At 42.6% G+C, this 20,194-nt stretch overlaps 1 protein-coding gene across 1 annotated transcript in view; it reads left to right on the forward strand.

The window, feature by feature from the left end:
* LOC106575104 (partitioning defective 3 homolog B) overlaps nt 1–20,194 on the forward strand; it is a 188,408-nt gene that overhangs the window by 18,825 nt on the left and 149,389 nt on the right. Inside the window, exon 2 of the mRNA XM_014151297.2 lies at nt 127–231. Coding sequence (XP_014006772.2) covers nt 127–231 — 105 coding nt within the window. The remainder of the gene's footprint in view (nt 1–126; nt 232–20,194) is intronic.

Below are 20,194 nucleotides of genomic sequence, written 5' to 3' on the forward strand. Positions count from 1 at the left end.
TATCGTTGCAAGCGCCATGATCTACCAACTGAGCCATACAGGACCATAAAGTGTGTTTTTACCCAATAACCACCCGATCAGGTACTTATCAGGCTAATGTTTCCATGTTTTCCATGTGCCTACCAGAATGGGGAGGACTTCCTGGTTCGGACCCACCGCATGGAGTACTGTGACGGGGGTATCTTGGACCTGGATGACCTGCTTACTGACCTGGTGGAGGACCGAGACAAGGTAAGGCCCAATGATGTCAACGTTAATATACATCATGAAAATATCTACGTCTGGGTGGAGCCTGTGTCTGGGTGGATAGGGGCAGGGTGAACTTGGCCCTAGACCTAGACCTCTGGTGAGTAATGCGTTTTCCCCACTACTGGTTAAGGTTATGAGTGTGGAAGTGGAAGTTGATCCTCGATCTGTACCTAGGGTACACTTCACCTCGGAGCAGGTGAACAGAGTAGTACAACTCAGTGCCTGGTATTAGCACAACACACATGTAACCTCTCACAGACGGGAATCTCTCATTGCCTAAACACCTTTATCAACTGTCATGAAGGGATGACAGCAAGATGCAGAAATTAATTACTGGCTTTCAGAGGCAAACAACCCATACCATGTACGTACATTCAGTAATTTGTGAACTATGACTGTAGTGTGTGCTGACGACTCTGTGGACTTGCTTATCTGGTCTGGCCTGTCTGATAATGGTTGGTTCATGATGGATTGCATCATTCATACTGAGAGGCAGGGTTTAGTTATTATCACTTAGTGTTTTGCAGTTAATCTTGTTCACGCCTTTTCTTTTTCACTCTGAAACAGCTGAACCATGAGGGAAGGGAGTTCCTCAGATGGGGAGCAATGGTTTGGTGTGAGAGTCAGAGGATGGGCAACCATTGTTAGTGTATCATGCCTTACCTGTGTGGTCTCCTTCATCTGCTGTGTACGCACGAACCCACACAAACTGCTCCACTTTCTAGGAAGAAAAAAATATTTGGCATTATACATTTCTAAAATGTGCTAATAACTGCTTGTAAACCATTTGCATAAAGCGGGAAGCAGAATAGAATGATACATTACCAACACTTACTCAGCAAGAACGGAATACAGAATGAAAAGGGAATATTCATATTAATTCGGTGGCGGTGCTGTGTTCTGCAACAACAATTTATATTTAAACTTACTGGGCGAGTGTAATGCGCTCTGTGCTTGTCCTGTGCCTCCAGGACTGAAACTAAAAGTATAGTTAGTTCTGAATATTAAAGGCACAAAGGGATAAATAATAGATGCTTGAACTCAGTCGCTAACTTAAAAAAAAACTGCTTCTCTTTCTTTTGTGATATGCTCTGTGGTAATTTTTATCGAGATGTTAAAGTTTGAAGTTTTATTAGTTGTATTTACAGGATACACATGGTATACGGCGTCTAAGGAAATGCTTACTTGCAGGTTCCTTCTCGACAATGCAACAACAATAAGAAATAATACAAGATAACAATACAAACAAAGTAAATGTAAAAGGTAGGGGAAGTGTGTTGCATCATTGTTTTACAAGGCCTACTGTAAGATTCTCAGGAGGAAAATATTTTAAAACAAAATGTAAAACTGTAAACATACTGTTACTGTTGGTGTTACATGTGCTTTTACAAAAAGTAGTAGAGGATATCCATGTGTAAGCCATGGTTAGCCCCCTATGTGATGACTTGAAAGCTTTGTGTGCTGTTGCCTATTGACTCCTCATCACAACATTTTTCACTGAGGGATGTTTGTTATATTGTTTAGCACATTGTAAGCGGTATAGCATAGCAAACATGCAATTGCTTTTCTGTTAAAAACACTCAAATCCTACTCTGAGACGCCTTATGTAATTAAGAATATGAAATTACGCTTGATTATATATTATTTATTTCTGTGACTATGGATTTGTCCCAAATTGCACCCTATTTCCTATATAGTGCACTGCTATCTACAAGCCATCAGACTGCTGAACACTTGAACTGACCACCCGACTGATTCTCTGCTCCTTAGCATACATGCACTCACTCATACAAACAAGCGCACAGACATACGCACACACGTACACTGAGTGGACAAAATATTATGAACATCTTTCTAATATTGAGTTACACCTCCTTTTGCCCTCGGAATTCGTCGGGGCATGGGCTCTACAAGGTTGAAAGCATTTCACAGGGATGCTGGCCCATGTTGACTCAAATGCTTCCCACCGTTGTGTCAGTTTGGCTGGATGTCCTTTGGGTGGTGCACCATTCTTGACACACACGGGAAACTGTTGAGCGTGAAAAACCCAGCAGCGTTGCAGTTCTTGACAGACTCAAATTGGTCTGCCTGGCACCTACTACCATGCTGCGTTCAAAGACACTTAAATATTTTGTCTTGCCCATTCATTCACTCTCTGAGTGGCACACACACAATCCATGTCTCAATTGTCTCAAAGCTTAACAATCCTTTTTTTAACCTGTCTCTACACTGATTTGAAGTGGATGTAACAAGTGACATCAATAAGGGATCATAGCTTTCACCTGGGGCAATCTAAGTCATGGAAATTGCAGGTGTTCCTAATGTTCAGTAGCAGTACAGTCATGCAACACACACACATCACAACTGCTGCAACCACACTCCTATTATACAGCTCAATTTATACACTTGCTCCCCCATCCCCCGCCCCCTACCCAATACACGTGTAGATATTGGACTATAAATTGTACTGCCATTTACTTTGTTTGTATTCTTTTATTATTTCGTATCACTGTTACGTTGTCGAGAAGGAACCTGCAAGTAAGCACTTCGTTGGACGATGTATACCATCCATATCCCGTACATATGACTAATAAAACTGGGCCCTGGTCAAAAGTAATGCTCTGTAAAGGAAATAGAGTGCAATTTGGAGCGCAGCCCATGTCAATGGTTTATTATTACTCCTCTCTGTGATGAAAAAAAGTTGTATCTTTATTGCTTTTGTCCTCTCATTCCCAGCAGCACTCCTCTCTCCATCAATGATCTATGAGGCGACCATTGTGAGATCGTCCACTGCACAGTATGTGTGCAGCGTTAGCCACGGATGTTAATGGACGATAATGGCCGTCTATTTGTCTGCTAGCGTAGCGACTAGCGAGCCCTTTACAGCCGAGGCTCTCCTACCTGTGGAGCCGTGGCCAAGCAGGTTAGCATAGCGCTGTATGTGTGTAGCGTAGCTCCTGCTCTACTGGTGGGAGATGAGGGGCAGGGGTGATTTGATTACAGTACACACACACACACACCAGAGGCTCCATTAACCCCCCCAGTCAGGAACACAGGCCAGAAGTCTCCTCATGAATATTCAGGCCTGCCTGATGAATGATGAGGGGAATACAGAAAGATGGAGGGAGGGAGGAGGGCGCTGTATCTGTATATGTGGCCCCCCTGGAGCAACAAGGGGCTGGGGCCACACCACAGAGGAGAGGGAGCTACCTGCTCAGTCATTTAAATACTTACATGTTTACCACCCATCCAACAATGTCCCACAGTTTATCTCTGTGTCTCTAGTAACAGAAGCAGGGCCCAGGAGGCAGCTGGTGGTATCCATAAAGAATGACATTCTACATTCATTCTATTTCTATGGTGGTATCAAATTATATTTGTCACATGCGCCAAATACAACAGGTGTAGACCTTACAGTGAAACGCTTACTTACAAGGCCTTAACCAACAATGTTGTTTTAAGAAAAATACGTGTTTAGTGAAAAATAAGAAATAAAAGTAAAAAATAACTAAAGAGCATCAGTAAAATAACAATATCGAGACTATATATAGGTGGGTACCGGTACAGAGTCAATGTGCGGGGGCACCGGTTAGTTGAGGTAAATAAGGTAATATGTACATGTAGGTAGAGGTAAAGTGACTATGCATGGATAATAAACAGAGATTACCAGCAGCGTAAAAATGGGGGTGGGGGGGACAATGCAAATAGTCCGGGTTGCCATTTGATTAGCTGTTCAGGAGTCTTATGGCTGTTAAGAAGCCTTTTGGAGCTAGACTTGGTGCTCCGGTACCGCTTGACATGCGGTAACAGAGAGAACGATCTATGACTAGGGTGGCTGTAGTCTTTGACAATTTTTAGGGCCTTCCGCTGACACCGCCTGGTATAGAGGTCCTGGATGGCAGGAAGCTTGGTGGCCCAGTGATGTGCTGGGCCGTACGCACTACCCTCTGTAGTGCCTTGCGGTCAGATACCGAGCAGTTGTCATACCAGGTGGTGAATGGACCAGTCAGGATGCTCTTGATGGTGCAGCTGTAGAACTTTTTGAGGTTCTGAGGACCCATGCCAAGTATTTTCAGTCTCCTGAGGGGGAATAGGTTTTGTCCTGCCCTCTTCACGACTGTCTTGGACCATGATAGTTTGTTGGTGATGTGGACACCAAGGAACTTGAAGCTTTCAACCTGCTCCACTACAGCCCTGTCGACGAGAATGGGGCCGTGCTTGGTCCTCCTTTTCCTGTACTCCACAATCATCTCCTTTTTGTTTTCAAAACGTTGAGGGAGAGGTTATTGTCCTGTCACCACACGGACAGATTTCTGACCTCCCTATATGATGTCTCGTCGTTGTTGTTGATCAGGCCTACCGCTGTTGTGTCATTTGGCAAACTTAATGATGGTGTTGGAGTTGTGCCTGGCCATGAAGTCATGAGTGAACAGGGAGTACAGGAGGGGACTGAGCATGCACCCCTGTTGGGCCCCCGTGTTGAGGATCAGCGTGACAGATGTGTTGTTACCTACCCTTACCACCTGGGGGCGGCCTGTCAGGAAGTCCAGGATCCAGTTGCAGAGGGAGGTGTTTAGTCCCAGGGTCCTTAGCTTAGTGATGAGCTTTGAGGGCACTATGTTGTTGAACGCTAAGCTGTAGTCAGTGAATAGCATTCTCATATAGGTGTTCCTTTTGTCCAGTTGGGAAAGGGCAGTGTGGAGTGTGATTGTATCATCTGTGGATCTGTTTGGGCGGTATGCAAATTGGAGTGGGTCTAGGGTTTCTGGGATACTGGTGTTGATGTGAGCCATGACCAGCCTTTCAAAGCACTTCATGGCTACATATGTGAGTGCTACAGGTCTGTAGTCATTTGGGCAGGTTACCTTAGTGTTCTTGGGCACAGGGACAATGGTGGTCTGCTTGAAACATGTTGGATTTACAGACACCGACAGGGAGAGGTTGGAAATGTAAGTGAAGACACTTGCCAGCTGGTCAGCGCTTGCTCAGAGTACACGTCCTGGTAATCCGCCTGGCCCTGCGGCCTTGTGAATGTTGACCTGTTTAAAGGTCTTACTCACATCAGCTACGTAGAGCGTGATCACACAGTCACCTGGGAACAGCTGATGCTCTCATACATGTTTCAGTGTTACTTGCCTCGAAGCGATCATAGAAGTAATTTAGCCCGTCTGGTAGGCTCGTGTCACTGGGCAGCTCGTAGCTGTGCTTACCTTTTTGTAGTCTTTAATTGTCAGCAAGCCCTGCCACATCCGACGAGCGTCGGAGCCGGTGTAGTACGTTTCGATCTTAGTCCTGTATTGATGCTTTGCCAGTTTGATGGTTTGTCAGAGTCATAGCGGGATTTCTTATATGCTCCCGGGTTAGAGTCCCGCTCCTTGAAAGCGTCAGCTCTACCCTTTAGCTCAGTGAGGATGTTGCCTGTAATCCATGGCTTCTGGTTGGGGTATGCACGTACAGTCACTGTGGGGACGATGTCATGTGGTAGCAAAACAGGCCTGTAGCTTAGCATCTGCTTCATCTGACCATTTTTTTTTATTGACCGAGTCACTGGTGCTTCCTGCTTTTAGTTTTTGCTTGTAAGCAGGAATCATTAGGATAGAATTATGGTCAGATTTGCCAAATGGAGGGTGAGGGAGAGATTTGAAAGCGTTTCTGTTTGTTGTATAAAGGTGGTGTAGAGTTATTTTTTTACTCTGGTTGCACATTTAATATTCTGGTAGAATTAGGGAAAATGGATTTAAGTTTCCCTGCAGTGAAGTCCCCGGCCACTAGGAGTGCCGCCTCTGGATGAGCATTTTCCTGTTCGCTTATGGCCACATACAGCTCATTGAGTGCGGTCTTTGTGCCAGCAGCGTTTTGTGGTGGTAAATAGACAGCTACGAAGAATATAGTTGAAAACTCTCTTGGTAAAAAGTGTGGTCTATAGCTTATCATGAGGTACTCTACCTCAGGGTAGCAAAACCTCGAGACTTCCTTAGATATCGTGCACCAGCTGTTGTTTACAAATATACATAGTGTCACCCCTTGACTTACCAGATGCAAGTGATCTATCCTGCCGAAAAAGCGTAAAATCCACCAGCTCTGTTATTAATGTCGTTGTTCAGCCACGACTTGGTGAAACACAAGATATTACAGTTTTTAATGTCCCGTTGGTAGGATATACGTTCTTGTAGTTAGTCTTTTTATCATCCAATGATTGAAGAGGACCGATGGTAAAGTCAAATTACCCACTCGCCACCGGATCCTTACAAGGCACACCGACCTTCGTTCTCGATATCTCCATCTCTTTCTCCTGCAAATGACGGGGATGAGGGCCTTGTCGATTGTCTGGAGAGGGCCTTGTCGAGTGTAATTCCCTCTCGCCCGACTCGTTTAAGAAAAAATTGTCTTTCAGTACGAAGTGAATATTCGCTGTCCTGATTTCTAGAAGTTCTTATCGGTCATAAGAGACGGTGGCAGAAACATTATGTACAAAAACACACACAATAGCACATGGTTAGGAGACTGTAAAACGGCAGCCATTCTCTCCAGTGCCATCTGATCAATCATGGCCGGACTTGATAGTAGGGGGCAGCCAGGTTAGTATGACGTGGTCACATATGGTCTTGTGTTGCTCAATATATCTTATAGTTAGGGCTGGGCGATATGGCCTAAAAGTCATATCATTATTTTAATTTTATTTTTTTGCTTATGGGCGATTCACTATTAAAAAAAAATAAAAAAATGTTTTCTCTAAATAAGCGTTGTCCAATTTAAAGGTCACACACTGCATTTCAAACCATCAGCAATAATCTAATGAATTCAGGGCTTAAACATTTTTATGAAATGTAACCTTTATTTAACTAGGCAAGACAGTTTAGAACAAATTCTTATTTACAATGACGGCCTAGGAACAGTGGGTTAACTGCCTTGTTCAGGGGCAGAATGACAGATTTTTACCTTGTCAGCTCGGGGATTCGATCTAACAACCTTTCGGTTACTGGCCCAATGCTCTAACCACTAGGCTACCTGCACCACCTAGGGTAAATATAAGCCTTCCACAACCATAAGACCCACTAATAATTACATTATTTTATGAAAATAATAATTTTTGTCAGTTATCACTGATCTGGCTTTCAAGTCAATGAAAATGCCCTTTTTTGTTACAAATGTAACAAGAACCATGCATAATGTAAATTCACTAATAATGACTAACTTCTTGTAGCAGGCATTAGGCTTTAGAAAATGAACACAGGTCTCATCAGCAATCTCTCAAGCCCACGTATTTGTGTTTATTATGGATCCCCATTAGCTGCTGCCAAAGCAGCAGCTACTCTTCCTTGGGTCCAGCAAAATTAAGGCAGTTTATACAATTTTAAAACATTACCATAACATTCACAGATTTCACAACACACCGTGTGCCCTCAGGCCCCTACTCCACCACTACCACATATCTACATTACTAAATCCATGTGTGTATATAGTGTGTGTGTGTGTGCATGTGTCAGTGCCAATGTTTGTGTTGCTTCACAGTCCCCGCTGTGCTAGTGATTAGCCAGCTAATCTTTATATTTCAAGTTCAGCCAACTTGGATCTAAACTAAAAGTATGTGGACACCCCTTCAAATTAGTGGATTTGTCTATTTTAGCAACACCCGTTGCTGACAGGTGTATAAAATCAAGCACACAGTCATCCAATCTCCATAGACAAACATTGGCAGTAGAATGGCCCGTACTGAAGATCTCAGTGACTTTCAACGTGCCACTGTCATATGATGCCACCTTTCCAACAAGTCCGTTTGTCAAATTTCTGCCCTGCTCGTGCTGCCCCACTCAACTGTAAGTGCTGTTATTAAGTGGAAACGTCTTGGAGCAACAACAGCAAAGCCACGAAAGCGTACAGAACGGGACCACTGAGTGCTGAACCACAGCACGTAAAGAATCGTCTGTATACTGGTCTGGGGATGTTTTTCACGGTTCAGGCTAGGCCCCTTAGTTCCAGTGAAGGGAAATCTTAATGCTACAGCATACAATGGCATTATTGACGATTCTGTGCTTTCGTGCACAAAGCGAGGTCCATACAGAAATGGTTTGTTGAGATAGGTGTGGGAGAACTTGACTGGCCTGCACAGAGCCCTGACCTCAACCCCAAGTAACACCCTTGGGATGAATTGGAATACAAACTGCGAGCCAGGCCTAATCGCCCAACATCAGTGCCTGATCTCACTAATGCTCTTGTGGCTGAATGGAAGCAAGTCCACCCAGCAATGTTCCAACAACTAGTGGAAAGCCTTCCCAGAAGAGTGGAGACTGTTATAGCAGAAAATTGGGGACCAACTCTATATTAGTGCCCATTCTTTTGACCATGTAGTGTATTTGCTAGCTAACAGGGTTGAATTGTTATATTCACACCCTTAGCAAGTTGAAACCGTTTGTCAGAGAGTAAGTTGTGATCTCTCAACTTTGTTGGGGGGGTGGAGGAGGGGGGCTTGGTGTGTGTGTAAAACAGCCTCTTTCTCTAAGCAAAGCTCTCGCTAAAACGGGTCCAAAATAAGGCCAATGCATTTCTTTGAGCTTATTTTGGATCTAAGCTTGTCGCCTGCCTTCCTGCCTTTGGGACAATGACTCCCATTGTTAGGACATCTCGTCATTATGTACAGATCTCTGGTGTAAATGGGAAGGTGCACAGAGGAGCGGAGATGACGAGACCAAAATCACAACATGAGAACAAGCGGACAAGGCATTTGGAATATCGTGCAAAAACATACATTCAAATTAATCGCCCAGCCCTACTTATATAGTCTTACTTTTTTTGTAGCACACATACACACACTCCCCTCTCCACACACACACCCACACCCTCTCTTGACAGAACCTTTTTGTGCTAATCAGAGCTCCAGCTCTCTACTCTCTCTGTGTGACTAATCCCCAACATCAGCCCTTGGTTCCTGATGAGTGCCCATGATGATGTGAAAGTAGTCAGTTTCTCAATGTAAGGGGATATGCACGTCGTTAGAAGAACATCACCAGAAAGCCTCTCTACTCCTCGTAATAACTGGTGGCAGCACTTTACCTCTCCCAGACAGTCATTTAGCCAGGTAGACCTGTCATTCACTGCATTCAACCACCAGAAAGGCTACATTATCACAACAATTAGCCTACTCTCTAAGTCTCGGGCTCTCCATATTGAAGTCCTGTCATAATAATTTACCATTGGGATAGTGCATCATTCAAATGGAACTAGATGGTAGCATATGTTTTCTATAGGCCATAAGTCTATAGGTACTTAGGAAGTCTATCATTTTGCTGGTAATAAGTGCACTATGCTTTATGTTGCTGTACTATTTTACCAATTCGTATGGATCGACCCATCAGAAATGGCTTGAATTTCTGTGTGTGTGCATGCATGCATGTGGTGTACTCGCTGTGTATGCATGTGTTTACGCATGTCTTTTGTGTGTGTGTGTGTGTATACACGCTGTGTGTTTTGCCTTTGTGTGTGTGTGTGTGTGTGTGTGTGTGTGTGTGTACACTCACTGTCTTTCCCTTCTCATGTGATGGTCTTGTCAACCAATGTAATTAAACCCAGGGTGCATAGCCGTCCTCATGAACGGACTGCCACTCCTTATTACACATGTGCACGCACGCACAACCCCTAACCCATACGGACATACACTCTTCAAAAACTACCAAACGCGGCCAAATTAGAAATCTAATTTCATGGGAAATGTAATATAAAAAAAACAACTAATGATTCAATCCATCTCAACTAATTTGCCTTTTTAATTGCTGAGTGTACAAGTCATCAAGGGCCCCGGCTCTGTTTACACTGTGGTACCCTATTTCCTATTTAGTGCACTACTTTTGATCAGGACCCATACAAATCAAATCAAATGTGTCACATACACATGGTTCGCAGATGTTAATGCCAGTGTAGCGAAATGCTTGTGCTTCTAGTTCCGACCATGCAGTAATATCTAACAAATAATCTAACCTAACAATTACACAACAACTACCTTATATACACACACAAGTGTAAAGGAATGAATACGAATATGTTCATAAAAATATATGAATGAGTGGTGGCCGAACGGCATAGGCAAGATGCAGTAGATGGTATAGAGTACAGTATATACATATGAGATGAGTAAAGTAGGGTATGAGAACATTATATAAAGTGGCATTGGTGTGACGACCCTCCCACTCTGTCTGCCGTATTTTCTCTCTTTGCTCTTGTTCCTTATTAGGATGCCGGTGGGCAGAGTTGGGAGGGTCGTCAGCTAGATGGGAAACACCTGGGCTCGGGTGTGTCCCAGGATAAAGGCACCTCTTCCACATTCATTGGGGAGACTCTCTCCACGCAGACACCTCGTTGTTTTTGGTTGTGCTAGTTGTGGTATCTAATACATTTTTATTTTGATACTCCTTGTCTCCACGTTGTCTCCCTTTTGTTGCGTACTCTGAGCCGGTTCGTAACAGTGGCTAGTGATACATTTAATTACCGTAATTTCCGGACTATTAAGCGCACCTGAATATAAGCCGCACCCACTGAATTTTAAAAAAGTATTATTTTGAACATAAATAAGCCGCACATGTCTATAAGCCGCAGGTGCTTACCGGTACATTGAAACAAATGAACTTTACACAGGCTTTAACGAAACACGGCTTGTAACAACAATAAATAGGCTTTAACGAAACATGGCTTGTAACAAAAATAAATAGGCTTTAACGAAACACGGCTTGTAAAAAAATAAAAATAAATTGCAGTAAGCTTTAGTTGTCTTTTTGCACTGAGTCAATTCCTCACGCTGCTGTTTCCAACGTCTTATCATCGACTCATTAAGACCAAGCTCCCGTGCAGCAGCTCTATTTCCTTTTCCAACAGCCAGATCAATCGCCTTCAACTTGAAAGCTGCATCATATGCATTTCTCCGTGTCTTTGCCATGATGAGGGTGACAATGACGACCGTAATCAGAATGATGGGAAGTTTGAGAGCGCTTGATTTAATCTAAACAGTAAACAAAAAAGTTGTTTCACCGTAACCCGTTTGGCAATTTCATTGGTCTAATGAAAGCTTCATGCCGCCAACAAACTGAGCATGTCACAGAATGTGTTTTTTTGGAGAAAAGAAAATTGAAAGCGGGAAAAATCCATATATTAGCCACGTCATTGTTTAAGCTGCGAGGTTCAAAGCCTGGGAAAAAAGTTGCGGCTTATAGTCCGGAATTTACGGTACATCAAGATGCAGTAGATGGTATAGCGTACAGTATATACATATGAGATGAGTAATGTAGGGTATGTAAACATTAAATAAAGTGGCATTGTTTAAAGTGGCTAGTGATACATTTATTGCATAAATGTTTCCATTAACGTGGCTAGAGTTGAGTCAGTATGTTGGCAGCAGCCACTCAATGTTAGTGATGGCTGTTTAACAGTCTGATGGCCTTGAGATAGAAGCTGTTTTTCAGTCTCTCGGTCCCCACTTTGATGCACCTGTACTGACCTCGCCTTCTGGATGATAGCGGGGTGAACAGGCAGTGTCCTTGATGATCTTTTTGGCCTTCCTGTGCCATTGGGTGGTGTAGGTGTCCTGGAGGGCAGGTAGTTTTCCCCTGGTGATGCGTTGTGCAGACCTCACTACCCTCTGGAGAGCCTTACGGTTATGAGCAGAGCAGTTGCCGTACCAGGCGGTGATACAGCCCGACAGGATGCTCTCGTTTGTGCATCTGTAAAAGTTTGAGTGTTTTTGGTGACAAGCCGAATTTCTTCAGCCTCCTGAGGTTGAAGAGACGCTGCTGCGCCTTCTTCACCACGCTGTCTGTGTGGGTGGACCATTTCAGGTTGTCCGTGATGTGTACGCCAAGGAACTTAAAACTTTCCACCCCCTCCACTACTGTCCTGTCAATGTAGATAGGGGGCTGCTCCCTCTGCTGTTTCCTGAACTCCACGATCATCTCCTTTGTTTTGTTGACATTGAGTGTGAGATTATTTTCTTGACACCCCACTCCGAGGGCCCTCACCTCCTCCCTGTAGGCCGTCTCGTCGTTGTTGGTAATCAAGCCTACCACTGTAGTGTCGTCTGCAAACTTGATGATTGAGTTGGAGGCGTGCATAAACACGCAGTCGTGGGTGACAAGGGAGTACAGGAGAGGGCTGAGAACGCACCTTTGTGGGGACCCAGTGTTGAGGATCAGCGGGGTGGAGATGTTGTTACCTACCCTCACCACCTGGGGCGGCCCGTCAGGAAGTCCAGGACCCAGTTGCACAGGGCGGGGTCGAGACCCAGGGTCTCGAGCTTAATGACAAGTTTGGAGGGTACTATGGTGTTAAATGCTGAGCTGTAATCGATGAACAGCATTCTTACATAGGTATTCCTCTTGTCCAGATGGGTTAGGGCAGTATACAGTGGGAAGGCTCTGGTCATTAGTAGTGCACTTTATAGGGAATGGGGTTCCATTTGGGATGTGGTGGCGTGGATTTCTCGATCGATGTCATTCATGCATATATCAATGGTAAAGCATTGGTGCCGGTCATACGTGATCATATGTATGGGCAAATCTATGTCTGCGTCCCAAATGGCACCATATTGCTTATTTAGTGCACGCATTTTGACCATGGCCTGTAGGCCTCTGGTTATTAGTAGTGCACTATGTAGGGAATGGGGAGCAATTTGAGATGCAGACTATGAGTAGATGTGAATGTTGGTTTAGGTTTGGAATGGATCTGATGAAGGGAATGGGGAGGTTGAATGGATCTCATTTGGAATTGTGATAACTCAGGAAATGGAGAAGGATATAGGTCTATGTATTATTCCAAGGAAAATCATTCGGATGCATCGCTCTGTCCTATGAAAAGCTTATTGAGAAACCCATTTATTGACATACGTTTATATACAAAATTCAGATTTGTACATTTCTTTCAACAAAAGCTAAAGCTTTTCAGATTCCATGAAAAGTATAGATTTGTGAGTCACAGAAAAAAGTTCACTGAATGAAGACTGATTTCAGGAAATGGGCACCATGCAAGACTTGTTGATTAGCCAGTGACGTTGGCTACATTGGGCTTTGTGAGAGTCGTTCAATCCATTCAGTTGGCACAGATGGCAGTATTTGACTGGCATCTGATGAGGAATATTCTTCTAGACATGGGAAAATAAGTAGTGATGAATAGGGTTGCACATTTTGGCGGAATATTCAGAGGTGGAAACTTTCCGTGGAATTAACAGGAATATATGAGAACATAAGCAAATTAATATTAATACCATTTAAATGTGGATGTGTTTTTGCATTGGATTTATTTACCATATCATATGGAGACAGAAACATAAACCTTTTACCTTATCATAAGTAGACATAATTGCAAATGATTTAAATCCTTCCAATAGAAAAAAAAAAAAACGATTTAGTAGCTAATTGAACTTTAATTAAATGAGTTGACTCCCAAAAACGTTTTCAATATACATCTGTAAAATGATCGTCTAGAAACGAAAGCTTTGGTTGTCTTCCTCTCAGGCTTCCATGTCTTCTCCCTGGACCTCCTCAATGTCCACCTCTTGAACATCAGACTCTGAGGCCTCATCTTCACCGTCACTTTCCAACCTTGTTGAGGATGGCTCGTTGTCAGGCTCAAAAAGCCTCAAATTTGCCTGGATGGCCACCAATTCTTCAACCCTTGTATTGGTCAGCCTGTTGCGTGCTTTGGTGTTTGTTCCCAAACAAGGACCAGTTGCGCTCTGAGGCGGCTGATGTTGGTGGGATTTGGAGGATGATGGAGGCAACAGTGGAAAGAGCCTCAGATCCACAAAGTCCCTTCCACCAGGTGGCTGATGATCTATTGGCACGACTGCCATATTGCATCTCCATCCCAAAGCCCTTGCTTGGAAGTGTACTTCACCAGACTGCAGACCGTGGCTCTCTTGTAGAGTGTATCCATTGTTTTCAATGCCATGATGTCCTTGAGGAGCAGATTCAATGCATGAGCAGCACAGCCAATGGGTTTGATGTGAGGGTAGGACTCCTCCACTTTAGACCAAGCAGCCTTCATGTTCGCAGCATTGTCTGTCACCAGTGCAAATACCTTCTGTGGTCCAAGGTCATTGATGACTGCCTTCAGCTCATCTGCAATGTAGAGACCGGTGTGTCTGTTGCCCCTTCTGTTTGTGCTCTTGTAGAATACTGGTTGAGGGGTGGAGATTATGTAGTTAATTATTCCTTGCCCGCGAACATTCAACCACCCATCAGAGATGATTGCAATACGTTCTGCTTTCTCTATGATTTGCTTGACCTTCACTTTAACTCTGTTGAACTCTGCATCCAGCAAATGAGTAGATAAAGCATGTCTGGTTGGAGGGCTGTATGCTGGGCGAAGAACATTCAGTAATCTCTTCCAATACACATTGCCTGTGCGCATCAGAGGTGAACCAGTTGCATGCACAATTAGTGCAAGACATCCATCAGCATTTCTCTGACTACGTTCCTCCATGGAGTCAAAAAAACCTTCTGATTCCAGGAGGACCATGATGTGTTGCTATCGATAAGGTGTTTGATTCAGAATTTTCACCTCAAATAGAAGTAGAGGGACTTTTGTCAGAGGTTACTTGTTGTGAGCGCTGAGGGAACTTTATGCACTTGGCCAGATGATTCTGCATCTTTGTTGCATTCTTCACATGTGATTTGGCACAGTATTTGCAAATGTACACAGCTTTTCCTTCATTAGCTGCAGTGACATATCTCTACACATCAGATAGTGCTCGTGGCGTTTTCCTGTAAAGATTAGATTTTTCCTGTAACAATTCCATGTTCAGATAAATAGTTAACCTCTCTGGGATATGTGGGATGCAGCGTCCCACCGCGACAACAGCCAGTGAAATTGCAGGCGCCAAATTCAAAACAACAGAAATCTCATATTTAAAATTCCTCAAATATACAAGTATTATACACCATTTTAAAGATAAACTTCTTGTTAATCCAGCCACAGTGTCTGATTTCAAAAATGCTTTTTGGCGAAAGCATACCATACGATTGTTAGGTCAGCACCTAGTCACAAAAAAACATACAGCCATTTTCCAGCCAAAGAGAGGAGTCACAAAAAGCAGAAATAGAGATAAAATGAACCACTAACCTTTGATCTTCATCAGATGGCACTCATAGGACTTCATGTTACACAATACATATATGTTTTGTTCGATAAAGGTCATATTTATATCCAAAAATCTCAGTTTACATTGGCGCGTTATGTTCAGTAATGTTTTGCCTACAAAACAGCCGGTGATTTTGCAGAGAGCCACATTAATATACAGAAATACTCATCATAAACTTTGATGAAAGATACAAGTGTTATGCATAGGATTATAGATAAACTTCTCCTTAATGCAACCGCTGTGTCAGATTTCAAAGCTTTACGGTGAAAGCACACCATGCGATAATCTGAGTACAGCGCTCAGCCACCAAAACAAACCATACAGATACCCGCCATGTTGTGGAGTCAACAAAAGTCAGAAATAGTGTTATAAATATTCACTTACCTTTGATGATCTTCATCGGAATGCACTCCCAGGAATCCCAGTTCCACAATAAATGTTTATCTTGTTCGATAAAGTTCATCTTTATGTCCAAATACCTCCTTTTTGTTCACACGTTTAGTCCAGTAATCTAAATGCACAAGACGCGGGCACTAAGTCCAGACGAAAAGTCAAAAAAGTTCCATTACAGTTCGTAGAAACATGTCAAATGATGTATATAATCAATCTTTATGATGTTTTTATCATAAATCTTCAATAATATTCCAACCGGACAATTCCTTTGTCTTTAAAAAGCAAAGGGAACGGAGCTCGCGCTCACGGCCGTGCACGATCAACAACTAAAGGCTTTCAGCTGAGGCAGTTACTGTGCCTGGTCTTATTCGCTCCCCTTTCACAATAGAAGCCTGAAACAATGTTCTAAAGGCTGTTGACATCTAGTGGAAGCCTTAGGAAGTGCAATCTGACCAAATTTACACTGTATATTGGATAGGCAATCACTTGAAAAACTACAAACCTCAGATTTCCCACTTCCTGGTTGGATTTTTCTCAGGTTTTTGCCTGCCATATGAGTTCTGTTATACTCACAGACATCATTCAAACAGTTTTAGAGTGTTTTCTATCCAAATCTACTAATAATATGCATATCCTAGCTTCTGGGCCTGAGTAGCAGGCAGTTTACTCTGGGCACACTTTTCATCCAAACTTACAAATGCTGTCCCCTATCCTAGTAAGGTAAAGCAGTTAGATTAAATAACTCCAAGCATTTCGCTACACTCGCATCAACATCTGCTAACCAAATTGTTAGAAATTAGTTAAACACACTTTGCTGTAGGCTACTATTTACTAGTTAACAAAAAATAATGTATGTCATATAAAACACCCCGCCCTGTATTGTAATCAAAACTTACCGCGAAGCATGTAGTCCTTGGCTGTAGTAGTGTGGGCTCAATAGCATCTCGAGAATCAGCTGTACATGTGATGGAATAATGCGCTGTGCATGCAGAGGGTTGCAATTCCATTGAATTATGGATAGTTTAACCAAAAAATGCCACAAGACCTAGAATTGCCTTGTGTATCCCACAAAAAGGTTCACTGTTATAAGCTAACTTTTTTTTGATGAATTTAAGCAAAATTATCCAAATTCCAGGACTTAACTTCACATTAAAATGTTTGGAAATTTACTGGAAAATGTCCAACCCTTTGCAACCCTAGTGATGAATATGAGCTCAACTTAAACCAGTATCACAATCCAGACATGTCTGTAACCATTTATTGTAATTCAATTGCCATTTATAAAAAATGGATTGTGATTTATTAGTGTTTATCAGAATTTCTAGGCTTATGAGAAGTCTAGGCCTTTAAAAAATACGATATTTTTTCATATTGTTAGAGCCCACCACATTAAGTCTTTCCTCTCAAAGATAACAAAAGTATTAATTTAGCCTATGGTCAGGTTCTGCCCCTACTGTGGAAACCTTCGATGGCAGTGGGGACAAAATGTTTAGTGTGAAGTGGCTATCAGGTTTCGTATGGTCATGAAAATCCTGGAAAAGTCATGGAATTTTAAAATGGTGTTCTTGAAAAGGATCAAATCCTAAACATTTTGGAAAAGTCATGGAAATGTATTTCTATTCATGTAATTTATTTAGTCTCGATTTAAAAAAATATATTTTAGCAATCAAGTAAAAATCCACATCAGCCAGGATCGGAATGAAGCTTTACCGCATCTGCATGTCTGCTCACATAACCTGCATATGTGCGGCTGCTGCTCAAGGAGAGAGAGACAGTCGGACATTGCAGCATCAGGTAGGCATACCCTATAAAATATGATAGAGTACAGACTTACTAGGTACCCTGTAGTTAACTGTTTAGCTATTATTAACATGTAGGCTATTCATGTTTTCGTCATGTCCCAAAAATCTTATCCCTGACACTTGCGAATAAGGCCATACAAAGTCGATTTACTATTTTGAACAATTCATATGATTCATTTAAACATTATTTTTGACCAAACAAACTGTTCACTTAGTTGGTATTCGGTTCAATCACATTGAAACAAATCATGTGAATCAAAATAAGAATTGGTGACTCGTGAACATTTAATTTTTTGAAAAAAGATTAGATGTAGCCTTTCTTTTGGATTATGTGGCTTCAGAAATGTTGTAGATTGAGTTGAGATTGAGTAAACACTTAAGGTAGCTAAGACAAATTTGACTAAACTAGAAAATGTACATTTCACGACAACAACAAAAAATGTGAGCTTGCTTCAGCTGAATAAAAAGATTTGTAGCCTGCCATACTATTTGATCTTTGATATATTGAATGAGTGAATTAATTCAAAAGGCATTAAACGTATTTGGTTGGAATGTTGCAGGGTTTTACATCAAGGGTGGTCCACCATCCTCCCAGGAGAGCTAATGCATGTGCAGGCTTTTATCCCTGTCCCCCTCTAACAAACCACATTTTAGAAATGAGCTGCTCAACCAGACCTTGATCAACTGGGTTCATCAGACCAGAGAATCTTGTTTCTCATGGTCTGCGAGTCCTTTAGGTGCCTTTTGGCAAACTCCAAGCAGGCTGTCATGTGCCTTTTACTAAGGAGTGGCTTCCGTCTGGCCATTCTACCATAAACGCCTGATTGGTGGAGTTTTGAAGAGGTGGTTTTCCTTCTGAAAGGTTATCCCATCTCCACAGAGGAACTCCGGAGCTCTGTCAGAGTGACCATCGGTTTCTTGGTCACCTCCCTGACCAAGGCCCTTCTTCCCTGATTTCTCAGTTTGGCTGGGCGGCCAGCTCTAGGAAGAGTCTTGGTGGTTCCTAACTTCTTCCATTTAAGAATGATGGAGGCCAATGTGTTCTTGGCGACCTTCAATGCTCCAGACAATTTTTTGGTACCCTTCCCCAGATCTGTGCCTCGACACAATCCTGTCTCGGAGCTCTATGGACAATTCCTTCGACCTCTGACATGCACTGTCAACTGTGGGACCTTAAATAGAGAGGTGTGTGTGCCTTTCCAAATCATGTCCAATCAATTGAATTTACCACAGTTGGACTCCAATCCAGGATGATCAATGCACCTGATCTCAATTTTGAGTCTCATAGCAAAGGGTCTGAATACTTATGTAAATAAGGTATTTCTGTTATTTATTTTTAATGAATGTGCAAATTTAGTTTTTATTTCGTCATTATGCAGTATTGTGTGCAGATCCAGAATAAACATGTATTTAATAAATTTTTGAATAAGGCTGTAACGTAACATTTGGAAAAAGTCAAGTGGTCTGAATACTTTCCAAATACATTGTAACGTACCCTGCTGCGTGTTCCCGCCCCATCCAGCCTCCCAGCTAATCGCTCCAATTAACTTTAAGTCAAACATCTCTATGTGAGACCGGTGAGTGTGACGGTGTGTGCGTGCTCTGTGCAGCACGTGGACCCGAGCCAGGGGTTGTGGGGTTAACCGAAGGAGGGAGCAAAAAGCACGGGGCGAAATGCTTTACCGTGTTCCCGCCGCAATTAAACGTCTGAAACTGCACCTGCGTCCTCTCTGACAGGTCATTGACACCGTCGTCATTATTTTTTATCATCCGTCACAATCAATTTACACCAGGCGCCACCCGCCCGTACAAATGAATTGATTGTCTTAATGAATGGACATCTCTTGATTAGACGGTAATGCAACTGAATAGCCCACTTGAGTTGTTATTGTGACTTTCCATAAGCCTGACATGTAAGTGACAGGTAATACCATAGACCTCACAAAATGTAGGAAATTCATGGGTTTACATGAAAACCTTGCCAAGGCTTGCCACTACTCTTTAACAGCTGAAAAAATAACCATATCTCACCATTTCTAACAGAGTGATTTTTCTATATGCTCTTCTGTCTTTAAAAATCCCCCAACATAAAAGATCATCTTTTTATTTTTTAACATGTTCTATTTTCATGTTTTGAAGTCTAAACATTACCAACCACCATCCAGGGTACAACATGACACTCTATTCCATATAGTGCACTACCTTTGCACAGAAAGTAATTAGCAAATTGGTTAAATCTGAAATGGCACCCTCAGTCTTAGCTGTTCATAATTCCGTTCGACATTCATAATTCTGTCTTGGAGATTCTAGAAGGCTCTAAAAGATTTTAAATTCCTAGCCATAGCTGCGAGGGTTAGCTCACCATGGCAACAGTAAGTATGTTGAAGCCAGTAGGCTAAATGTACTGCCCATGACTGTATTATGATATGAATGGACAGAGTGCTTTCTGAGCCTTGGGTCAACACTGTAAGGAATGAGGATATTAGCACGGTTGATGACCAGAGGCTACAGGGAATATAGTGACTCAACTGTAAGCCTTTATCGCATCTGCTATTTGTGACACTTATGAGTGGTGGCAGAAACAGACTGGCCAAAGGGCAGTTTAGGCAAATGCCAGATGGGCTGGTCCATC

This window comes from Salmo salar, chromosome ssa17 (assembly GCF_905237065.1).
Source record: "Salmo salar chromosome ssa17, Ssal_v3.1, whole genome shotgun sequence".
NCBI classification, from domain to species: Eukaryota; Metazoa; Chordata; class Actinopteri; order Salmoniformes; family Salmonidae; genus Salmo; species Salmo salar.